The 25,242-nt window shown below is 42.3% G+C and overlaps 1 protein-coding gene across 1 annotated transcript; it reads right to left on the bottom strand.

The window, feature by feature from the left end:
* Window positions 1–332: 332 nt before the first annotated feature.
* Window positions 333–20,093, bottom strand: LOC138839509 (uncharacterized). The gene is made up of 5 exons (XM_070039079.1): window positions 20,036–20,093; window positions 19,240–19,402; window positions 4,134–4,381; window positions 3,589–3,728; window positions 333–1,828 (listed from the first exon to the last, which is right to left on the bottom strand). The coding sequence occupies exons 1-5, from the start codon at window positions 20,091–20,093 to the stop codon at window positions 500–502; spliced, it is 1,938 nt and encodes a 645-aa protein (XP_069895180.1). The 3' UTR covers window positions 333–499.
* Between the last annotated feature and the right edge of the window lie 5,149 nt (window positions 20,094–25,242).

Genomic DNA, 25,242 nt, shown 5'->3' with positions numbered 1-25,242 from the left:
TGTTGCCTCCTTCTGCTTCCCCATACCATCCTTTCTCCTCTCCACCACCCCTCTCCACTCCCCTATCCCCATCCCCCAACTTTTCAACCCCTCACCCCTCATTGTTTTACAATGAGATGTCCAAGATTCGTTAAATTAGGGAAATATGTCAGAAGACATGGAACCTCTCCATATAATTCTTGAAAATGTATGTGACTCTACAATTATCTCAGAATATCATTTTCAAATATAAACCTTTAAAATATGAAGTTGATCTGCATGTAACTTTTTTGCTAAAAAAAACTAACCATTAACCCTCTTAAAAGATGAAAAAGCACAACAGAAAACAATGGTTAATTCACAAAACCAGCAACTGTTTTCAGCTGGTTATTTTAATTTCTTCAAGGTTATACATTTTACATGGTTTTTCCATTAAAACAATGTTTTAACTGTTGTGACAGTAAATAAGTCTCAGTAAGGGACTTAAGTCCATAAAGAACTTTGATTTCTTTCCATTATGTTATTCGACAAAGTCCAGTTCAAAGTCAGTTATAGGATGAATCCTGGGCCCAATGGGAGAGCGGCCTTGTGATGGGGTTATAGTAGATTGAACATGATATCCGGTGTGCTTGTCCTCAAAATCATCATTGGTATGCCGATATGTAACTATTTTAGGAGATTTAGATGCATACACTTTGGCTATTGGTAGCATGTGGAAATTCTCCTTCTGTGTTGTAGGACGAGTTTGGAATCTTACTGAATCAGTTGGATTGCGAGTGTGGGCCCTCATAGTATGATGATATTGAGTAGAGGATTTCCATGGTTCAACTGTTCCAGTTGGAGGAATCCATGTGCTACCAATAACTTGTGAATCCTCATTATCACCTTTAAAAATAGTATGCCAGGACTTAGATTTCTTCATGGTTTCATCTGGTGTTAAAAACTCCAAGGGGACCTCTGAAGGAACTTGTGATGGTTTAGTTTTGCTCCAAGAATTACCCGTATAAGACATCAAGGAATCCATGTACCCCTCCATATTTGCAGTAGTTTCTGTACCATATTTACTTGTGCTGTCATATTTACCCGTATTGCCACTAGATTGAACCCAAGATCCAGCTTTGGTAGTGCTATGGGCATTTGTGGATTGAGCCTCTTCCTCTAGGGGGGGACTCCACTGTTTGATTATTTCGGCCATGACTCGGTTCCATGTTTCCTCAGAAGAACTCGAAGCTTTTCCTGTATCAGGCTTATTGGAATCATATGCTGAAGATGTATCAGAAATGAGCTGAGGTAAAGAAGATTTAGCTGTGGAAGCTATTACAGAGTCCCTTGAAAAATCCTTATCATGTGAAGGGGTTGTTCGATTATATTGGACTGAATTATTTCTGTCACTTTCTGAAAATCTGGCAATAGGGGCTGTCCGCATCGGCTCAACTAGAAATTTGCCAACTTTTGAAACTTGGCTTCTTCCAAGAGTATGTTTATGACTTTCAGTGGAAGTTTGCACCTCTTTCAAAGTGAACATCCCAGAGGAATCTTTTAATGGTTTCGTTGGTACGGAAATGTCCAAAGACTCTATCGAATGCTTATGTGAGACCATGGTTGGGGTATACTCGGGGCCGTGCAGGATTGGGGGAATATGATCACTCTCTACCCTACAACGGATATTTGATGGCGGGGAATTTGTTTGCTTCTTGGATGCCTTGATAAATCGTTTCAGCCAGGTAAAGTAGGGAGCTGTCCTGACGATGATGGCAGGGTAATGACATATATTTGAAGCCCTATGTACCAGGCCTACCAGTTCCAAATGGTTCTTTAGAAAACATAGGATGGGACTAGCTTGCTGTACCTGAGTAAGGAAACCAAGAAAAAAAAGAAATATATAAATATATATGTGTGTGTGTGTGTGTGTGTGTGTGTGTGTGTGTGTGTGTGTGTGTGTGTAATATATAGCATTACGTACACACACATATCACTTATGTAGTCAGCTATTCATACAATTCATGAGCTGTGTAAGGCACAAGGAGCTTCTAAGAGTTAACACTTTAAAGCAGGGGCACACATAATTGAAACACAGAAAAGAAAGGAGAATGTAGCAAATGTTAGGGCTAATTAGAAGCCTTCAGACTCCACAACCAACTGAATATAGATGCCTAAGACTTATCTCAAACTCAGGACCTGGGTGCTGTCTTTAAGCTTTTTTGCTCAAGGCTAGCACTCTATCACTTGTGCCATAGCTCCATTTCTGGCTTTTTTGTTGCTTAATTGGAGATGAGTCTCCCAGACTTTCCTGCTCAGCCTGGTTTTGAACCCTGATCCTTATATCTTAGCTTCCTGAGTACCTGGGATTACAAGTGTGAGTTACTAGTGTCCAGCCTCAAACTTAATGGTGGCCCATACCTATAATACCAGCTACTCAAGAGGCTAAGATCTGAGGATCAGGGTGCAAAGCCAGCCTAGGCAGGAAAGTCTGGGAGACTCTTATCTCCAATTAATCACCAAAAAGCCAGAAATAAAGCTGTAGGTCAAGTGATAAAGTACTAACCTTGAGCAAAAAAGTTCAGGGACAGTGCTTAGGCCCTGAGTTCAAGCCCCAGGACCAGCACATTAAAAAAGTACTGCTACAACAGTATGTTTCTACAGATTGGCACAAGGTCTAATACTCAATGTATCTACAGAAATAATATCGACACTTTATCTCTTGTGATTGGTTGTTCAGAAGTCCTAGCTATAACCTCCTTAATTTTGTATTCATTGTTTACCTCTCAATAAAATACAGTTCCATTCAAGTTTACTTAAGTCCTCATCTCTCATGCACATCCCATCCTTCACTAATGCAGTCAACAATCTTCCCAGTTCTAGGTTTATCTTGAAATCTTTCAATATTATGTCTGTACATGCTTTCAAGTTATCCAAGATATCTTGCTACATTTCATATGCCCTCTATCATACTAGTATATTACATTATAAGCCCAGTACTGGGTTTTATTTTCTGCATCCTTTCAGTGTGTGATGGGTGACCTAAATCTTTTAAACTTTCTCACACTTAAGTTTGAACCATCCTCTGTTTATTATAGTGCATACAAAGAGGCTATAACATTTAAAATAGCTCATGTATTTTCATGTCTTTTATGCCCTACTGAGATTTTGAATTCAGGGCATGTTTACTAGGCAGACATTTATCTCTTGATCCATGCCTTTAGCCCTTTTTGCTTTATTTCGTTTTTTCAAAGAGGGACTCATATTTTGTTGACTGGCCTAAATTGTGATCCTATTTATGCTTCCTGCATAGCTAAAATGAGAGGCATATGCCACCCCACTCAACTTATTAACTGCAATGAGACTTCACTAAGTTTTTGGCAGGGTTTGCCTTTAATAGCAATTTACCCCATTCTTATCCCCTAAATAGCACCAACTCCTTTCTCTGAATTTAATCACTGGCTTCAAAAGTGTTCCCTGTGGTAAAATCTTTGCCTCTTAAATATCCAATGAAACTTCCCAGATTCATTTACTTGCCTTTGTCAAATTTCCTTCACTCTCACATTTATAAAATTCTATATATTTACATTTCCCTCCCATTCTTCCTATTTGCCCTAGTGGTATAAATACCCAACAGTCTTGGAGTAGTTGGCCTTGAATGCAAAATCCTTCATTCTTCTTCAGGTCAGATTGTTCGTGGTGGCAGACCGATAGATCCAGAAGATGAATTGGTACTTTCTTCACTCGGGCAGATACAAAGTCCTTGCTACCTAATGGAATGAATGATGGATAATATTGAGATACAGGCCACCCAATCTCTGGCTTGATTTGTCATCATCACTCAAATGCAAATCCCATAGTCTTCCCAAAACATTTTCCCTTTCACCTCCATTTTCTTCCTCTCCTTTCACACCATATTTTTTTCCTTGCACTTTCTGAACCTCTCACACCTTCTTTAATCTGCTTTCTACTTATTGGTTGAAATATTGATTACACTCAGGGATAATCTGTTCCTCCCTTATGCTTCAGTTTAATCTCCAATGAATTGGAGCCTCCTGGACTTAAGATCTCCAATTTTCCTCTAGAGATTTCTCTCACCTCCAGAACATTAATTATCTTGGAAAATTACTGAAGCTAAACTTACAAAATATTGCAGCTTAGTTCTTTTTACTTACTTTTAAATTGATACACCTGGCAATTGTCATATTGACATCTAGCACAGCTTTTCAAGGATACATTTGGAGATTGAGATAGTGATATAGTGTCAGATTCAAGAGCCTCATCAAGAAGAATCAAGCCAATATCTGCTTTCACAGGATCTTTTCCACCTTCAGGATCAAATTTAGGATGAATACATATACGCTGCCCGTGTTGGATATTCTCTGGGTCATTGATTCCTGAAATATCCAGATGAGACATTTTCCTAAAGAAAATATTCATAACAATGCAATTAATGCTAATGAAAATGAAGATTCTCCAGTACGCTTTCTCGTGTGAATGCAGAGGTCAAAAGTATAAATGATGTAACTATTAGTATATGTCTAGGACAGCCCTAACAGAGGATCAAAATAGCTCAATAGGATGTTCATATGACCATATAAAACTATGCTAATCAAAATGAACTCCAAGATATGGAACAAGAGGGTTTTTTTTATGTTGTTGTTTTTAATGTACTCTATGAAATTCTTTTTTTCTTTTCCCCTTTGGCTTATCCCCTGTAGTCACGGTGTTTGATTCCGGTACCTTGTGTGTGGTTTATATGTCTACCTGATTTGGGTAAGGGAAGGGGAATAACAAAATGAAGAAACAAAGGACAAAGGGTGAACCAATACAACAATGATACCCACAAGATGCTAGGTTAGAAATGAACTCTATAATTTGTGGGGCGAGGGATGCTTTGAAGAAATGTGGCAACATTTCCCACTGGTTGTTTCTCACTTTTTGAGCCAAATTGCACTGCTGAGGATGCTCTGAAGCAAGCTTTTGGTTCCAGGTCACTTACCATAGGGGTGGGACATTCCTCAGGACTCCCCCTTGGGTTGTCCTTAAATAAACTAAAAGTACTCCAACTTGAACCTGTCATTGATTCACAGGAGCTCATATACTTCTGTTCTGAGATCTGGACCAAATAGTCACTGGCCCATTCATGGGACACTGAATCCTGATATTGTATGGGATCTATCCAGCTTCTGCAGGTGGTTGGGCAGGTTAAAGGAGGCCAGTTACGTAGATGCTATCTCTTTTTTTCTCTCCTTCCTCCAAACTAAACTTCTTCCTGAGTCCTTAAATTCTCCTGCCCAACTCCTCCTGGCCACAAGGCCACCAGCTTATAACCCAAACTCTATTCCAGATCCTGTTGATGAGTCGCCGCCATTTCGAACACATGGGGCAATAGCCCCTCCTATTGTGACAGAAGAGGTGGGACTTCCACTAAAGGAGGTAGAACTTCCACTTAAGGGGGTGGGGGGTGGGACCTCCACTGGAGGTGGCAGCCCCCTACCCCGCCATTGAGCCAGCAGCCCTCAGCCCACTGGTCACCTGCTCCCACACCCTCCACTCCCGCACCATCCAAGGCCAAGGCCCCCTTCCGTTGGCACCCCTCTTCCCCCACAGGACAAAAGCACCCTGTCCTGGCCACTGTGAACCAGCTGTCTCAGCTGAAAGATGCCCTGGAGGTTGTTCTTTGCCTTGCAGAAACATTGAGGACCATCCTTATCCAGACCCAAGAGCCTGCTACAGCTCAGAGTTCCACCTCAGTCCACATTCTTCTGTTAAGCAAGGTGGCAGAGGCTGATGGCATAGTCACAGTGCATAAGTCATTCTCATTAAATGATCTAGCACAGATTGAGATGCACCTGGGGTCTTTCTCCGCCAATCCCACTGCCTATATCAAGGTGCTGCAGCTTGTATTCCTATCATATGAGGTAACCTGGCTTGATGTATATGTAATCTTGAGTAATACCCTTTTACCAGGGGAACAGCGGGATTTTTGGGAAAAGGCCCACCACTATGCAGATGAGACCCACCGGACCACCCCCAGTCACCCAATTGGGACTGAGGCAGTGCCTGACCAGGAGCCTCACTGGAATTACAATTCCCGGGATGGTCACCAAAGGCAAAATCAATTTATTGCCTGTATCATGGAGGGTCTCAAACAGGCAGGCCACACAGCCATCAACTATGACAAAATGGCCACAGTCATACAAGACAAAAATGAAAACCCATCTGCCTTTTGGGCCAGACTGAGTCAGACCCTCCTTCAATATAGTAACCTAGACCCTGAGTCAGTGGATGGACAATGCTGTTTAATGACTCATTTTATTAATCAATCTGCTCCAGACATCTGGGATAAATTAAAAAAAAAAAAACTAGACAGGTGCCCCTAACACCCACTGGTGAGGCTATGGAGGTGGCTTTTAAGGTGTATCACGGCAAGGAGAAAAAGGCCAAACAGCTCAAGTACCAGATGCTAGCCAAAATCTACCAGCTTCCAGCCTTGCAACCAACCCCTTCCCAAGGGGATCTACCTGAGCCCTGCTATGTCTGTGGTTGAAAGGGGCAATGCAGGGGAACCTGCCCCCTGAAGAAGCCATGCTACTGATGTGGCCAGTTAGGCCACAGGGACCCAGCCTGCCCACAGTCATGTGAGCCAACCTGACCATGCCCCAAGTGCAAGGTTTCAGGCTTTGGGCTGTGGACTGTCCATCATCCTTCAGGGATGGTGGCCATCCACTAAGGCCCCCATTGCCTACTCCTGACATTCTGGGACTGGCTGCCAGAGAAGACTGAAGAGGCCCTGGACTCCTGGCCCCGACAACTCCCATCACCACACAGGAGCCCAGGGTGACAATCATGGTTGCAGGTAAAATGATATCGCTTTTGGTAGACATAGGTGCTATTATTCAGTGCTCACTGAGTTCCATGGCCAGACTTACCTAGCAAATACCTCCATAGTCAGGGTAGAGGGGAAAACCATACAACCCCCCCCCAAAAAAACCCTGCAATTTGACTTTTTTCAGGAGTGACCTTCTGTCACTCCTTCCTTGTTATTCCCCACGATGCAACTACACTGCTGGATAGAGGCCTTTTGGCCAAATTTGGAGCCTCTGTTACCCTATGCCCTTCCCAACTAGCACAATGTGATATTGATTTGGTCTCCCCCATGATCTCTTTGTTGATAGCTTTAGTAGGCTCACCTAGCGACCCCTTGGATTTCCCTTTTCCACCTGCCAAGATAGACCCCAAGGTGTGGGATATCCACAATCCCTCTTCTGCTAAACACCACCCTCCTATTCATATCTCTCTGAGGGGGCCCCAATGCTTCAAATCATAACTCCAGTACTCACTCCCTCACTGCACGCAGTCTTCTGGGACTGCAACCAATTATAAAAGACTTCTAAGAAAAGGGCTATTACACCCCTACTAACTCCTCCTAGAATACCCCCATCTTAACAGTAGCCAAAACTAATGGCTTGTTCCGCCTGGTACAGGACCTTCGCCTTATAAATACTGCTGTTCCCACAAAAAATAAAATATCTAGGAGTTAACTAAAGAAGTGAAGGATCTCTACGATGAAAACTTCAAAAACCTGGAAAAGGATATTAAAGCAGAACTAAGGAAGTGGAAAAAACCTCCCATTCTCCTGGATTAACATTGTGAAAATGGCAATACTGCCAAAGGCTATCTACAAATTCAATGCAATGCCTATCAATATTCCAACCTTATTCTTCAATCTAATAGAAGCAACCAAAAAAATCATATGGAACAATAAAAGACCCCAAATAGCAAAAACAATCCTTAACAGAAAGAACAGTGCTGCAGGAATACCAATACCAAATTTCAAACTACTACAAAGCCATAGTAATCAAAACAGCTTGGTACTGGCACAAAAACAGACCTGAGGACCAATGGAACAGAACTGAAGATCCACAAATGAACCAACACACCTAGTCTTCCATAAGGGAGATTTTAAAAAACAGAATGGAAGAAAGACAACCTCTTCAGTAAATGGTGTGGCAAAATTGGTTAAACACCTGCAGAAAACTAAAGCTAGATCCTTATATATAACCTGGCAACAGAATCAACTCCAAATGGATCAAAGACCTCAAATGGATCAAAGACCTCAAATGGATCAAAGACCTCAAATGGATCAAAGACCAGGGAGACACAAGATATCCCAAATAAGTTGAAGAGTTCTTTTTTCTAATGATTTATTTTGTCAATCATGGGGCTTGAACTCGGCTTGGGCACTGTCCTTGTGCTCTTCAGCTCAAGGTGAGCGCTCTACTAGTTGAGCCACAGAACCACTTCCAATTTTCTAGTGTTTAATTGGAAATAAGAGTCTCACGAACTTTCCTGCCCAGGCTGGCTTTGAACCCCGATCCTCAGATCTCAGCCTCCTGAGTAGCTAGGATTACAGGTGTGAGCCACCGGCACCTGGCTCTAATAAATTTATTTTTAAAAAAATTCTACTTTTTTCAGTATTTTTATTTTTTTCCTTTTTCCCTTTTGTTCTTTTTGTTTTTTTTTTCTCTACTTAATTGTTCTGTTCAACCCTAGCTAGTTAGCTAAGAATGATTATTAGGCCTCCTCCTTCACTGTGTCTATACTTAATTCAGACATCGATTACTCAATTCACAATTTCTCAATCTTAGTACCTTTAATTGTAGTATTGTTTGTTTATACTTTTTATAATTTTTTTCTTTTTAATTTTTTTATATTTTTTCCTTCTTTTTGTTTTTTCTCTTCTTTATTTTTTCTTTATCTCTTTTTCCTATTGCTGAATTCACATCTTACCTTCCCTCTCTTCCTTTCCTTCCCTACATTCCTCAAATCTTATTTTCTCCTAATTCTCCTTAAACCTCTTAATTTTTGGTCCTCTGCTCCTTTTTTAATTTCCATAGTCCACTGATCCCTACTGGTTTGTTGTTGAGCTGGTCTGTATCTGTATTCATTTTGACTGGGTCAAAATGGCCCATCGAGTTATGCCTTTGGTCCAGATTCAAACTTCATGACAGATTGGACCACTGATTAAAACTGTATATAATCCCCATCTCCCAGAATCAACTCCAAATGGATCAAAGATCTTGAAGTCAAAGCAGACACCCTGAAAACATTACAGGAAGGAATAGGAGGAACCCTAGGGCTCCTTGGCACAGGCTGAAATTTTCTTAATAAAGACCAAGAAACACAACAAATCAGAGAAAGGTTGGACAAATGGGATTGCCTAAAATTGCAGAGCTTCATGGCACAGGACATAGCTAACAAGATCAATAGAAAGCCCACAGATTGGGAGTAGATCGTCACTAACCATACAATGGACAAGGGCCTCATATCTAATATATACTTAGAACTCAAAAATTAAATCCCCCAACAAGAAATCCTCAAAGAAACAACTGCCCAATAAATAAGTGGGCTAAAGACTTAAAGAGAAACTTCTCTGAAGAGGAATAAGAGTGGCCAATAGACACATGAAGAAATGCTCCACTTCTCTGGCCATAAAAGAGATGCAAATCAAAACAACATTGATATTCCACCTCACCTTAGAATGGCTATAATCAAGAACTTTAATAACAACAGATGCTGGAGGGGATGTCGCCAAAAGTAAACCCTACTGCATTGTTGGTGGGAGTGTAAATTTGTTCAACCACTTTGGAAAGCAGCATGGAGGTTCCTCAAAAGACTCCACATAGATCTCCCTTATGACCCAGCAATCCCACGTTTGAGCATGTACCCAAACTATTACAAACAAGGCTACACTAAAGCTACCAACACAACTGTGTTTATTGCAACATTAGTTACCATGGCTGAGATATGGAACCAACCCAGATGCCCCTCAGTAAATGAATGGATCAAGAAAATATTATATATGCATATATGCATATATATATATATATATATATATGAATTCTATGCCTCTATCAGAAAGAATGACACTGCTCCATTTGTTAGGCAATGGAAAGACTTGGAAAAAAATTACATTAAGTGAAGTAAGCCAAGCCCAAAGAAACATAGATCCCATGGTTTCCCTTATTTGCAATAACTAGTATATGTCTAGGGCAAGCAGAAAAGTTCAAAAGCTATGTACATATGACCATATAAGATGATGCTAAGCAAAATGAACCCCAAGATAGAGACACAAGTGGTTTTAATCTTTCTTGCTGTTGTTTTTAATGTATTTATAATGTAACGTGATTTTTTAAATTTCTTTTTGTAGGGCACATGGGCAGCAAAGATGGCACTAAGAGGAAGTTGAGTGAGTAGCGCCTGAGTTGTTTACGTTAAAATCTGATTGGATACCACGATCAGGCGAAGTTACATCAGTACGTGAACAGCTCGTGGACAGCAGGGAAAGTATAGAAAGCTTAGGCGCATGATAGGGTGACCTTTACAGTGATTGGTTGGTTCCTTTTCCTCCCCTCCCATGCCACACGGTCTTTTGCTTTAAAAAGTGTTTGCTGTGTGGTAATAAACGAGTTCCTGCTTGACTTGACTCCCTGATGCGTCTGATTGTCTCGGGGCTAAGGGAGGCTTCTGATTGTTTCCCGGGTTAAGGGAGGCTGGGGAAAGGGTGAGCTGCACACTTACCTTTCCTTGGACCCCATCTGTCTTTTGCAGGATGGACGAAGACCCAACATCTGGTGCCCAACGTGGGGCACAAAAGGAAAATATACTGGCCGAGGCTAAGCGGTCTCTCAGGGTAAGTGAAACCCTTAGTATGGGTAATGCTATTTCGCAGGAGGAGGAGGAGGAGGCAACATTAGGCCTAGAGGGAGTAAAGGAGGACTTGGGAAGTGAGAAGGAAAAGGAATGGGTCAAATTCAACGAGAACACACTGATCAGACAGAAGCATGCACAGTGGAAGTCAAGACAAAGGTGAAGGTTACCCCCTCTGACTCGGGTGCCCCTGATGGTCCTAGGCCCCCACCCTATTCCCCCGATTGTAGGGGAGGTATGATGCCCTACGCGACCCTACAGAGGGACCTTCGAGACCGGGACCCCTACCGACCTTCCACAGAGGGGCCGAGGGCTGGGGAAGTCACCTACTGGAAGGCCTACCCTGTAAAGGAAGAGCCACCCGGGAGCCCGGACCCTGGGCCACAGGATTTGCTTCCCCAAGCATATCCAGCTCCAGGAGCTAACAGGCCCTTGGAATGGTATCCATGGGAAGCTAAAGATCTTAAAGAGCTCCGCAAGGCTGTGGCGGAGGATGGCCCGAACTCTCCTTGGGCCCAGACCCTATTACAGGACATTGCTTATCACCCCTGTGTCCCTAAGGACTGGCTGGATGTAGCCAAAGCTGTCCTCACCAGTTGTAAGTTTATTAAATGGTGTGCCTTCTTTAAGGAGGAATGTAGAGTGTGGGTGGAGAATAACTGGCAGGTTCAACCCGAGATACCTATTACCTACGCCATGTTAACAGGGATGGGGGAAGCCTACTCCACTGGCGTCCAACAGGCCGCAATACCTGGCCCGTACCGTGACCAGGTGAGGCAGGCAGGACTTGCCGCATGGTTCAAACTGTCTGATGGGCCTACTGAGTCCCCCCATAGCAGGAATGAGAAAAAAACCGGGTGAGCCTCTACCTGATTTTTTAGACCGAGTCCAACAGAGTGTTCACCACAGGCTGCCGGCAGGGGACCTCTGGGATCAATCTGTAAAGCTACTGGTCTGGGAAGGGATGAATGCAGACCACCGCATGGCCTGCGCGGGATTGAGAGAGAGTTCCCTGAGCAGATGGGTGGTGGCCTCACAGGATGTGGGAACGCAACAGCACCAGTCCCAATCACTAGCTTTAGCTTTACAGGCTCAGACATCTGCAATCACTGAGGCTATTACCCAGGCGCTGGCAGCCCAGGGCCAAGGAACCCCAAGACCATCGGGGAGAGGGACTTGTTTTAAATGATGGCAGGAAGGGCACTTTAAGAGGGACTGCTCACAACAATCCCCCCCCCCCCCGCCAACCGGCCCGGGGGGGGGGGGTCCAAACCACCCCCTACACCTTGCGCCAGGTGCAGGAAGGGATATCATTGGAAAAAGGATTGTTGATCCAAATTTGATTTCGATTGGAAGCCTTTAAACTAGGGGATGGGTGTCCTCCAGCCCCGTTAACTCAAGGAGGAGCCCCCTTTGCTGTAAGGCTCAGGCAGCCTCATGGCAAGACTACCCAGGCCCATAGGACTGTCCCCCCCTCCCACCCCACCTCCCCCGTGGAAAGACTCCACCCTAAAATGAATATTTTCATAGGCAGGAAGCAGTTTCACTGCCTAATTGACACGGGGGCAGATTGAACCATACTCAGGGAGGAGGAAGTGCCCTTGGACTGGAAGCTTGCACCCGGGGCCCCGATATTGGGGGTAGGGGGCAACTCCCAGTCCAAAGAGATGGTTGCCCTTATGAAACAAACTAGCCCAGATGGAGAACAGGGAAAGGTACGCCCTTTAGTGGCCAAAAAAACCTCACCACCAATTTACTAGGGCAAGACATGCTAAGACAAATGGATGCTGTGGTTACTACGGACCATCGAGCGTCCTATGGAGAAGAAGCACAAAGGCTTAAATGGGATCTAGAGGGAGTTAAGGAAAAGGATTTTTTAACTTTCATGATTACAGAGAAGAATATAAGGGACCCACTCAGGTGCACCCCCAATCCTAAAGGCCACTGCCCCCAAGTACCTCCCATTAGGTGGAAACTGGGATGCCCTATTTGGGTGGAGCAGTGGCCGTTGACCAAACCTGAGCTTGTAGCCCTCCACCTTCAGATGGAAGAACAGATAAACCTTGGGCACACATGCCCCTCTATGAGTCCTGGAACACACCCGTATTTGTTATCCAAAAAGCATCTGAAGCCTAGTGTATGTTCCAAGATTTACGCAGGGTGAATGATAGGATGGAAGTAGTAGGAATGCCCATATGAGGTACCCTTAGGGGCCTATTAGAAGGATGGGGAACCCCTCCCAGGGGCCTTAAACCTAACATCCACTGGCAAACTGATGTTACTCATTTCTTAGCCTTTGGTATGTTTAAATATATCTTTGTCTTTATAGATACCTACTCAGGAGCATGCTGAGCCACAGCACATTCAGGAGAAAGAACTAAACATTCACAAGCACATTTTCTTCAATGCTTTGCCACCTTGGGTCTACCAGCACAAGTTAAAACCAATAATCGGACTGGGAAGGTGGCTCAGTGGTAGAGCGCTTGCCTTGCATGCCTGAGGCCCTGGGTTCAATTCCTCAGCCCCACATAAGCAGAAAAAAAAGCCGGAAGTGACACTGTGGCTCAAATGGTAGAATGCTAGCCTTGAGCTGAAGAGCTGAGGGACAGCATCCAGGCCCAGAGTTCAGGCCCCACAACTGGACCAAAAAAAAAAAAAAAAAAAAGATAATGGACCCTGTTTTGTTAGTAAAGCAATGTCAGAGTTTTTTGACAAATGGCATATTAATCATACTACAGGATTTCCCTATAATCCCCAAGGCCAAGCAATTTTAGAAAGAAATCACCAATATCTTAAGGAGCAATCATGAAAACAAAAAGGGGGAGTTAGCCCCCATATACAGTTACAGATAGCTTTGTTTACCATTAACATTTTAAATCTTTCAAAAGGAGCAACTGAATCCAGATTTCAGAAGCACTGAGGACAACTAAACCCTAAGCCCCAAGTGAAAGTCAGGTGGAAGGACCCCCTGACACAACAATGGAGAGGACCTGACCCCCTAGTTACTATGGGCAGGGGATTTGGATGCATTTTTCCCATAGGGGAGACAGCCCCCATTTGGATCCCAGCCAGGAACCTTAAGTTTTTACCCATTTCCTCTATACAGGAGGATGCCCAAGGATAAACTAACCAACAAGAAAAGAAAATGGCTATGGTGGCCGAGGCTTGTGTTTAAAAGAGGGAAAGCTAAAAAGATAACCACTAACCATCCCCAAGGGCCCTTGAGAAACTCTTGTGTTCCTTAACAATTGCAGATGGTGATACTCCAGCTGATGGCTGTCCTAACCCTACCAGTCCTGGCAATGGCCCTACGAAATCTACATCCACCTCAACGGGTGACCTGGGCAGTGATCAGCACTGGCAATGGAGAAATCATCACCACAAGGGAAGCTGTCCCTTCGGCCTGGTGTCCTGACCTTCATTTTGACCTCTGTGACCTGGCTAGAGGGTCCTGGGAGGTGGGAGATTGGACCCCCTTCACCAAGGATGGCCTGAGTGTGGGCGCCCACGAGGATGCATCGTGCCTCATGTGTGGGACCCCCAATACCCAGGCTGCTCCCATGTTCTGAAGAGGACGACCTTACTAGATACTGACTTTTATATATGCCCAGGAAAAAATCGAACTGATTCGGACATTTCTAACTGTGGTGAGGCTGATGTTTATTACTGTGCTAGGTGGGGATGTGAGGTAACTGGGATGGCCTCTTGTATCATGCACAAGGGCCCTATCCTTGTCTGGCGAATCTCACCCCCCAGACTTGCCTCGAACCCCCTGTGTGGCCAATGTTATTCTTACCGATGTAATCCTGTTAAAATAACCTTTACAGAGGAGGGGGAAAGGATAACTAACTGGAAGGTGGGAAGGATGTGAGGGTTGAGGTTATATTAAAAAGAATAGAGCCCAAGAGATCCAACTCATGGGTCTCCGGGTCCATTATGATAAGGTCAGTGCCGAAGATTACCCCCTACCTTAGGCGAACCTCAGAAAGAAGAGGTGCCAATTGGGCGAACTTTGTAAGAGGTGCCCTGACCTGAACCTCAGCAAAGAATTGGGTCTGCCATTAAAACAAAAAGGGGAATCTGTAGGGCACATGGGCAGCAAAGATGGCGCTTAGAGGAAGTTGAGTGGGCAGAGCCCGAGTCGTTTACATTAAAATCTGATTGGATACTACAATCAGGCGAAGTGATATCAGTGCGTGAACAGCTCGTGGACAGCAGGGAAAGTATAGAAAGCTTAGGAGCATGATAGGGTGACATTTACAGTGATTGGTTGGTTCCTTTTCCTCCTCTCCCATGCCACACAGTCTTTTGCTTTAAAAAGTGCTTGCTGTGTGGTAATAAATGAGTTCCTGCTTGACTTGACTCCCTGCTGCGTCTGATTGTCTCTGGGGCTAAGGGAAGCAGGGGAACAGGCGAGCTGCGCACTTACCTTTCCTTGGACCCCATCTGTCTTCTGCGGGATGGACCAAGACCCTACATCTTTTGTATGTTCTTCCCCCATGATTTAACTCGTTTTCACTGTATTTGATTCCAGTGCCCTGAATTTTGTACATACATTTTTCTAATTTGGGGAGTGGAAGGGAAATAACAAAATGCTGAAATAAGGATACAGGTTGAATCATTGCATCAATGAGATGTACAAGACCCATGTTGAAAAGGATCTTTACAACTTCGAGGGTGGGAGAGGGAGGAGTTGGAAATGTGGGGAGGGAAGGGATGGTAGGAGAAAAACAAAGGAGGAGGTAACAAAGCTCCATAGGAAATGTACTCATTACCTTACTCATGTAACTGTAAACCTTTTGTACAGTACTTTTCCAAGAATAAATATATACAAAAAAGAAACCTCAGATCTAAACAACTGCATAGAACTAGACTTAACAGACATCTACCAAATATTTCACCCAGCAGCATCAGAATACATGTTCTCAGCCACATGGATCATTCTCCAAAATAGGCTACATTTTAGATCACAAAGCAAATCTGTACAAATTCAGAAACATTAAAATTATTCCCTGCATTCTCTCAGACCACAAGGGATTAAAGTTAGAGTTCACCACCAAAAGCCACCAAAGAAAATTCTGTAATACATGGAAACTGAACAACACATTGTTGAATCACCAGTGGGTCATGGAAGAGATTATAAAAGAAATTCTAATGTTTATGATATTTAACAAAAATGAACATACAAATTATCAGCTTCTTTGGGACACAGCAAAGACAAATTTATAGCTTTGAGTTCCTACATCAACCAATTGGAGAGATCTCAAATCAAAAATTTAATAATCCACCTGAAGCTCCTTGAAAAAGAGCAACAAGCCAAACCCCAATCCTGGAGATGGAAACAAATAATTAAAATTAAAACAATAAAATGAATTAGTAAAAAAAAATAGAAAGAATCAACAAACAGTTGGTTCTTTGAAAAAATTAACAAAGTTGACAGACTTAGCAAATCTAACCAAAAAACGAAGAGAGCACACCCAAATAAAATCAGAGAATCAAAATATCACCACAGAAACAACCAAGATTCATATCATAAGGGAATACTTCTCAAACCTTTATGCTAACAATTTTGAAAATTTGGAACAAATGGAAGAATATTAACAAATATTGATATACCCAAACTAAACCAAGAAGATTTAAGCCAACTAACTAGACACATATCAATAGAAATAGAAATAGCAATGAGACTTCCCATCCAAGAAATGCTCAGGACCAGATGGATTCACAGCTTAATTCTACAAAGTCTTCAAAGTAGAACTCACACCAATACTCCTCAAACTCTTCAATGAAATTGAAAGTGAAAGTTCACTACCAACCTCATTCTATGAAACCAGCATAACCCTCATCCCAAAAACAGACAGGGACTCATCAAAGAAAGAGAACTATAGGCTGGGAAGGTGGCTCAGTGGTAGAGTGCTTGCCTTGTATGCATGAGGCCCTGGGTTCGATTCCTCAGCACCACATAAACAGAAAAAGCTGGAAGTGGCGCTGTGGCTCAAGCAGTAGAGCTCTCGCCTTGAGCTGAAGAGCTGAGGGACAGCGCCCAGGCCCAGAGTTCAGGTCCATGACCGGCAAAAAAAAAAAAAGGAGGGAAAGAGAACTATAGGTCCATTTCTTTGATGAACATTGATGCAAAACTTCTCAACATTATTTTGGCCAATTGACTTCAACAACTCATCAAAAAAAATCATACACCACAACCAAACAGGATTCATTTCAGGGATGCAAAGTTGGTTCAATATACGCAAATCAATTAATATAATTCATCACATCAACAAGAGCAAGAATAAGAACCACATGGTTATCTCAATAGATGCAGAAAAAGCGTTTGACAAGATCTAACACCCCTTGATGATGAAGGCTTAGGAAAAACTAGGAATTCATGGAACACTCCTCAATAAAGGCTGTGTATGACAAACCTACAGCCAGCATTATAGTTACTGGCAAAAAGCTAAAGCCATTTCCTCTAAACTCAAGAATAAGACAAAGATGTCCACTCTCTCTACTTCTCTTCAATTTAGTATTAGAATGCCTAGCTAGAGCAATAAGACAAGACGCACACATAAAGGGGATACAAATGGGAAAGATGAAGTAAAACTCTCCCTCTTTGCAGATGACATGATCTTGTATTTAAAGAACCCCATGGACTCCACTCCTAAATTACTAGAGCTGATTTGAAACTTTGGCAAAGTAGCAGGGTATAAAATTAACCCTCAAAACCAATGGCTTTTCTTTTTTTTTAATTTTTTTTTGGGGGGTCCGGTCATGGGGCCTGAACTCTGGGCCTGGGTGCTGTCCCTCAGCTCCTCAGCTCAAGGCTAGTACTCTACCACTTGAGCCACAGCACCACTTCTGGCTTTTTTTTCTGCTTATGTGGTGCTGAGGAATCAAACCCAGGGCCTCAAGCATGCAAGGCAAGCACTCTACCACTGAGCCACCTTCCCAGGCCCCAATGGCTTTTCTGTATGCCAACAGTGAGATGAGTGCAGCTGAAATCAGGACAGCAGCTCCTTTTGTAATAGCCCCACAAAAAAATAAAATACCTAGGAGTTAACTAAAGAAGTGAAGGGCCTCTATGATGAAAACTTTAAAACCCTGAAAAAGGAAATTAAAGCAGAACTAAGGAAGTGGAAAAACCTCCCGTGCTCGTGGATAGGTAGGATTAACATTGTGAAAATGGCAATACTGCAAAGGCTATCTACAAATTCAATTATATTAAGTGAAGTAAGCCAGTCCCAAAGAAATTTAGGTCCCATGGTTTCCCTCCTTTGCAATAATTTGTATAGGTATAGGATAATCTTATCAGATGAGCAGAATATGACTATATGACATATGACCATATAAGATGATGCTAAGTGAAATGAACCCCAAGATATGGACACGAGGTCTGTTGTTGTTTTAAATATACTATGTGATTTTTTTTCCTTTGTATGTTCTTCCCCTATGGTATATCCCCTGTGTCACTGTACTTGATTTTGGCCCCCTGTATCTTGTATATACAGTTTTCTAATCTGGGGAGGGGAAGGGGAATGACAAAACAGTGAAACAGGACACAGGATGACCCATTGCAACAATGATACCCACAGGATAGCATATTGGAAATGAACTTTACAACTTTGAGCAGGGGATGGGGGGTAGGTAGGGAGGAGTGGGGGAGGTGGGGGAGGGAAGGGATAGTGGGACAACAACAAGGGAAGGAGTAACAATGATCGACAAGTAATGTACTCATTACCTTACTCATGTAACTGTAACCCCTCTGTACAGCATCTTTACAATAAAATAACATTTTTTAAAAATTCCATGTAAAGGGCTGGGAAGTTGGCTCAGTGGTAGAGTGCTTGCCTTGCATGCCTGAGGCCCTGGGTTCCATTCCTCAGCACCACATAAGCAAAAAGAAAAAAGCCGGAAGTGGTGCTGTGGCTCAAGTGGTAGAGCGCTAGCCTTGAGCTGAAGAGCTGAGGGACAGTGCCCAGGCCCAGAGTTCAGGTCCCACGACCGGACCCAAAAAAAAAAAAAATTCCATGTAAAAATAAATTAATTAAATTAAAAAACAAATGTACTCATTACCTTACTTATGTAACTGTAACCACCTCTGCTCATCACCTTTTCAATAAAGATTAAAAAAAATTTGTGCTAGATAAGATAGTATTAACTAGAGTCAGAATAGCTTGTAGTTCTTATATTTGTGATGCAATATAGTTTGCTTAGATGGCAGAGACTTTCCTTTATCTTTGATTAAAAATACTATGATTCTCATTAAGACCAACAAGTCATGAAAGAGATGTCTATCAAGTGTGGCTCTGCAGACTTAGTTTTGAGTCTGACAAAGAGCACTATATGGTTTTTAAGAAAATGAATGATAAGGTGAGGGAATAATAAAGTGCATGAATAAAAAGAGGCTGACAAAGGGATAGTAAGTAGCCCCTTACTTGATTTCAGTACCAGAAAAAGATCCATATCAACATCTTCCTCACTCTGCTTCTCTGAAAGCAGACACCAATAGGTGTTATGAAAACAAAATTCATTGAATCCCCTCCACCCAACATTGCTTCTTCCCCTACTCACTTTTTCTTGACACAGTTCGCAGTAGACAGGATCCACCACCGACTCAAAACAATTCCTTGACAAGATCCGGATATCGAAGCCATCCATGGTATTTCACTTAGGCTATCCAATGATGCTGCGCCTAGAATCAATGAGCCCTCGCCCAATTTTGAATCTTTAGGCACTGTAAAAAAAAGGGGGGGAAGCATGGTAAGAATGAGAAGGGAAAAATAACAATGAAAACCAATTTCTTCATGCTATCACATTTCTAGTTTTAGAGTTAGCTTACTCAGTTTGAATGGCCTCAGGTGGGAAGTTTCAGTTACCTACTCACTATGGCTTAATTTTCACATTATTTACCATACTATTACTTAGTGTGAGTGAATGTGAATAATATTCTTACTATAACCACAATCTGATACTTGGGTTCCTCCCTCCTTTCCTGAGCACTTATTAAAGGAAATCTAGAGTTAGAATAAAGGATAGTACTCCCCAAATGTTCCATCTAACACAGGGAGATTAAAAACAAGTAGGAGAAAGCAGAGGGATGAAGTGGAGACGAAGGAGAAATGTAAAATCAGAATAGGATAAGAAGAGAAACAGCTGCTGGAGAAGAGGGGTGTGTGTGTGTGTGTGTGTGTGTGTGTGTGTGTGTGTGTGTGTGTGTGTGTGTGTGTGTGTGTGTGTGTGTGTGTGTGTGAAATAGTTTAGAAATGAATAGGAAGTAAGAGAAAGGAGGTTGGGGAAAAGCAGGTAGGACTTTAGACATTCAAGGGAAAAAGAAAGTGAAATAGATGTTTAAGTTTCTATAACTTACCAACAAAGCAGTAAGGCAGGAAAAAAAAGACACAGTAGAGACGAAGTAGAGGCTCCATACTGGCTCCAGGGGGAAGAGACAGTGTGCACTCCTGGGGCACCAGCAGCTCTACTGACTTAGAGACAGAATTCATAGGTAATAAGAATGTATGACATCAAGAGGCTATTGTGAAATCACTTCCTCTTCCCCAATTACCTTAGGGCTGCTGGAGGTGAGGGAGTTGGCATAGCAACATAGGTTTTTTGTTTTTTTTTTTTTTTGTACTAGAGGACATTTTGTTTGTTAGGGTAGAGTTGATATACAGAAGGGTTATAGTTACATGAATCAGGTAATCAGTAATGGATACAATTCTTTTTTATATATGTCTCCCCCTCCATTGCTCTCAGCAACATAGCTTAAAATGAAACATTATAAGCTTTAAGTCTTTAATATTTTCACTAGGCAGAGAGCTTATGTAGGTTCCAGTCAGTAAGATGTTCTTTCATCCATTACAAGGACTAAGTTGTCACCACATCATTACTAACTTTGTGTGTCTCAACCTAATCACTTTATTTAAAATCAGGTACTTTCTATACATGCTTTTCACTTCTTTTGGTTTTTGACAGTTCTGGGGTTTGAACTCAGGTCACCGGCACTGCCCCTGAGCTCTGTGTGTGTGGGGTGTGTGTGTGTGGGGTGTGTGTGTGTGTGTGTGTGTGTGTGTGTGTGTGTGTGTGTGTGTGTGTTCTTTTCCCATGGTTTAACCCATTTTCACTGTATTTGATTCCGGTGCCCTGCATCTTGTATATACATTTTTCTAATTTGGGGAGAGGAGGGAAATAACAAAATGCTGAAATAAGGATACAGGTTGAATCATTGCATCAATGAGATGTACACGACCCTATGTTGAAAAGGAACTTTACAATTTCGGGGTGGAGGGTGGGAGGAGTTGGAGAGGTGGGGAGGGAAGGGATGGTAAGGGAAAAACAAAGGAGGAGGTAACAATAGGAAATGTACTCATTACCTTACTCATGTAACTATAACACCTCTGTACAGTATTTTTACAATTAAAAAAGTTTTAATTTAAAATTTAAAAAAAATCTGACACCTTTTATAACCCCATTTCTTTTTTTTTGGGGGGGGGGTCCGGTCGTGGGGCCTGAACTCTGGGCCTGGACACTGTCCCTCAGCTCTTCAGCTCAAGGCTAGCGCTCTACCACTTGAGCCACAGCGCCACTTCCAGCTTCTAATTTTTTGCTTATGTGGTGCTGAGGAATCGAACCCAGGGCCTCGAGCATTCAAGGCAAGTGCTCTACCACTGAGCCACCTTCCCAGCCCGTATAACCCCATTTCTTAAGAGAACTTTAAATCTCTTGCAAAGGCCACATTTGCATTGAGGACTAAGTTTCTACATGAATTTTGGAGAGTACATCATTGGAAACAAGAGAAAACCCCAATACGCTCTTTAGACTTAATCTGCTGCACTTTTGTTATTTTTTCTGTGCAACACCTGGGGCTTGAACTCAGAGCCTGCCTGGGCACTGTCCCTGAGCTTCTTTTGCTCAAGGCTAGAACTCTGCCACTTGAGCCACAGTGCCATTTCCAGCTTTAACTGTTTATGTGGTACTGAGGAATTGAACCCAGATCCTCATGCATGCTAGTCAAGCACTCTACCACCTTCCCAGCCCCTGGCTTTTAAAAAAAAAAACAACTTTTTTGGAGATAAACATCTCATGGACTTTCCTGCCCAGGCTGGCTTTGAACCACAATCCTCAGACCTTAGCCTCCTGAGTAGCTAGGAGTGCAGGCGTGAGTTACTAGCAACTGGCTTTTTCTTCACTTAAAAAAAATCACCAAGTATAGCCATTGAGTAATATGTTAATATTACTAGCTAGCTTTGCTGCAGTAAACACCTCTGACATATGGGTCGTTGATGATAATGTTTGCCTAAGTTGTTTTTCAGAACCTTAGAAGCCACATTTGTCTTTCTTGAACCAGTTGAAGCCATTGACTCTTCACTTAGCCCTGCATGTTTCTGATAGATGACTTCTTGATATCAAGCAGCTGAAAACTCCACCCTCAGCTCACATTAATGTTCTAAGAAGCAATATGAAGATTAATTATGCATGCACAGGTTAGTCATTAATTCATTTTTTTACTTAGAATTTTATTTTATTTTTGATGGTGTTGGGGATTAAACTCAGGGCTTTGAGCTCACTTAGCTTGCTTGCTCAGCTAATGCTCCACCACTTAAGCTATGCCTCTGGCCCTGCTTTGTTTTGGATATGGAGTCTTATAAGACTTTTCTGCCTGGGCTGGCTCAAATTATGAAACTCCAGATTTCAGCCTCTTGAGTAGCCAGGATTACAGGCATGAGCTACCCATATTAGGCCAATAGTTCCATTTTTTTTTAATAGTAGTGAGGTTTGAACTCAGGGCCTTGTGCTTTCTAGGCAGGTACTCTACCATTTGAACCACACTTTCGCCTTTGAGATTTTGGTATACAGACCATCATGCCATCTGCAAATAGAGACAGTTTTACTTTTTCTTTTCAAATGTTTGTCTTTTTCTAATTTTCTTACCTTATCGTTGTTACCTTACTACTAGTACTTCCAGCAAAATATTGAATAAGAGTGAACGAGTAGATATACTTGTCTTGTTCTTGGTCTTACAGTAAAAGGATCTAATATCTCTCATCACTTACTATGATTTTTATAGATAGGATATTTGTAAATATTCTTCAGCAAGTTAGGGGAGTTAGCCTATAATATTAAGTGGATGAACTATTTTTATTGTGAATGAATATTGGATATTTCAAGTGCCTCTGCATCTTTGTTATTAAATTTCCAAGAGAATGTATTATTATCAGGGAACACATTCCCTCATTTTGATTCTTTCTAATTTGTTTAAATTCTAGTGTGATAGAAGTTTCATAGGTGCTTGAAAGAGTATCTTTTCTATTTTTGCTATGTGATACTGATCAATGAGGTGGTTTCGTTCTAAATCTTGCTGTTTTTCTTTTAGGTATTAGACAAGTTTGAATTTTCTAATGAAAATCATTGCTTTCCATTTTATCAATTTGGACTTTATGTAAGAACAATTTTAACACTTGTTTCTATGCTATAGGTGGTTAGTCTCAATGAATATGAAATTAATTAAATTTATTTAAACTTGTTAATGTTTATTTTGAGATTTGGAGTGTTGAAGATTAAACCCAGGGCTTAGTGCATGCTAAATGAGTGTTATACCTCTAGCCCTAATTTACTTGTCAATTTGTTTCATATTCCCAATTGATAGAAATGGGTTGGTAGACAAATGAGATGTATAGATTATGAAATAAATAGTAAAGAAAAGCACTATCAGTGAACAGGATTCTAACATAAATTTTAAATTCTAATCTGTGTAGAAGCATATGAATTAATGAATGCCATAAATCTGTAAAAAGCTTATAAAGGAAAATTATGGCCAGGAAAAATATTTCAATGAATTCTTTAGGCAGGCAACTTTTAGGGTAAAAGCCAGAGCACCAGAGAACTCAATCAGCATAGACGGTGGCAAAACTTTTCTGCTACCAGAAAGTCTTACCATTATCACCTGTTTTTATCCCACTTCATCAAGTAACCTAAAATATTCAGCCACTTTACTCTGAAAAAGGGCCACACAATATCTCCCAGTGAACCTCAAGGTGCTATAGACAGAAGCCATCTTGAGAAGGGAGCCCTTATCTGAATTTGAATCTCAGAAAACACTGCCTATTCCCATCTCTGTGATACCTACAGAGGCATTCTACTGTGCTAGCTCGGAGGTAGTTGACTCATGAAGCCAACTTGTTCACCTCAGCAGAGTGATTTGACCCAAACTCTTCAGACGCAGGGGTATTGTGATAAATACAGAACTTTAGATTTATAAGAGAAACAAAGCAATCTAGAGTGCTAGTTAGTGCCAATGTCTCACACCTATAATCCTAGCTACTCAAGATGCTGAGATCTGAAGAAGCCAGCCTGGGCAAGAACGTCCATGAGACTTTCATCTCCAGTAAACTACTCAGAAGTGGCACTGTGACTCAAGTGGTAGAACACTAGCCTTGAGGGAAAAAAAGCTTAGGGACAGCACCTAGGCTCTGAGTTCAAACTGCAGACTTGCAAGCGTGCGCGCCCGGGCGCCCGCGCGCACACACACACACACACACACACACACACACACACACACACACACACACACACACACACACACACACACGTGCTAAGCAAAATGGCAGTGAAGAGGGAGAATTCCCTAACAGGGCTATAGGCCAAAGAGAAAAGGAAATCATCCCCTGGAGACTAATCCACTGCACAAACTTGGTACACAGTTAGAATGGTGAAAAAAATAAAATTTAAGAAAGGAGATCTGTGTGGCAAGTAGTCTTCAGAGAAAGGGCCTCCAGCGCTTTCTAATTCTTCTCTCAGGACAGCTCTTTTTTTTTTTTTTTTTTTTTTTTGCTGGTCATGGGGCCTGAACTCTGGGTCTGGGCATTGTCCCTCAGCTCTTCAGCTCAAGGCTAGTGCTCTACCACTGGAGCCACAGCACCACTTCCGGCTTTTTTTCTGTTTATGTGGTGCTGAGGAATCGAACCCAGGGTCAGGACAGCTCTTAAAGACAAACTGCTCAGCCATGGAGAACAAAAGACACTGCAATTTTATATCTACAACCCGCGCCCCTCCCCCCTCGCAATCTCCTTAGCCCTACACTAATAGGTATGATCACCTCATGAGTCAATGTAGACCTAGAGGGCTGGGGTGTAGCTCAGTGGCAAAGCTGCTTGCCTAGCAAGTGCAATGTCCTGGGTTTGATCCCAAGTACCAAAAAAGAGAAGACAAAAAAGTACAGTTTAAAAAAACTAAACTGGGCTGGGAATGAAACTCAGTGGTAGAGTGCTTGCCTAGCATGCATGATGCCCTGGGTTTAATTCCTCAGTACCACATACACAGAAAAAGCCGGAAGTGGCACTGTGACTCAGTGGTAGAGTGCTAGCCTGGAGCAAAAGAAGCTCAGGAACAGTGCCCAGCCCCTGAGATCAAGCTCCATGACTGGTAAAAAAAAAAAAATTAAAAAATTTTTAAACCCAAACGGGCTGGGAAGGTGGCTCAGTGGTAGAGTGCTTGCCTTGCATGTACAAGGCACTGGGTTTGATTCCTCAGCACCACATAAGCAGAAAAAGCCAGAAGTGGCATTTAAGTGGTAAAGCA

Source organism: Dipodomys merriami, unplaced genomic scaffold (genome assembly GCF_024711535.1).
Source record: "Dipodomys merriami isolate MVZ:Mamm:240054 unplaced genomic scaffold, mDipMer1.0.p SCAF_3, whole genome shotgun sequence".
Taxonomy (NCBI): domain Eukaryota; kingdom Metazoa; phylum Chordata; class Mammalia; order Rodentia; family Heteromyidae; genus Dipodomys; species Dipodomys merriami.
The sequence above is the reverse complement of the archived record's forward strand: the minus strand, read 5'-3'. Positions and strand labels throughout refer to the sequence as shown.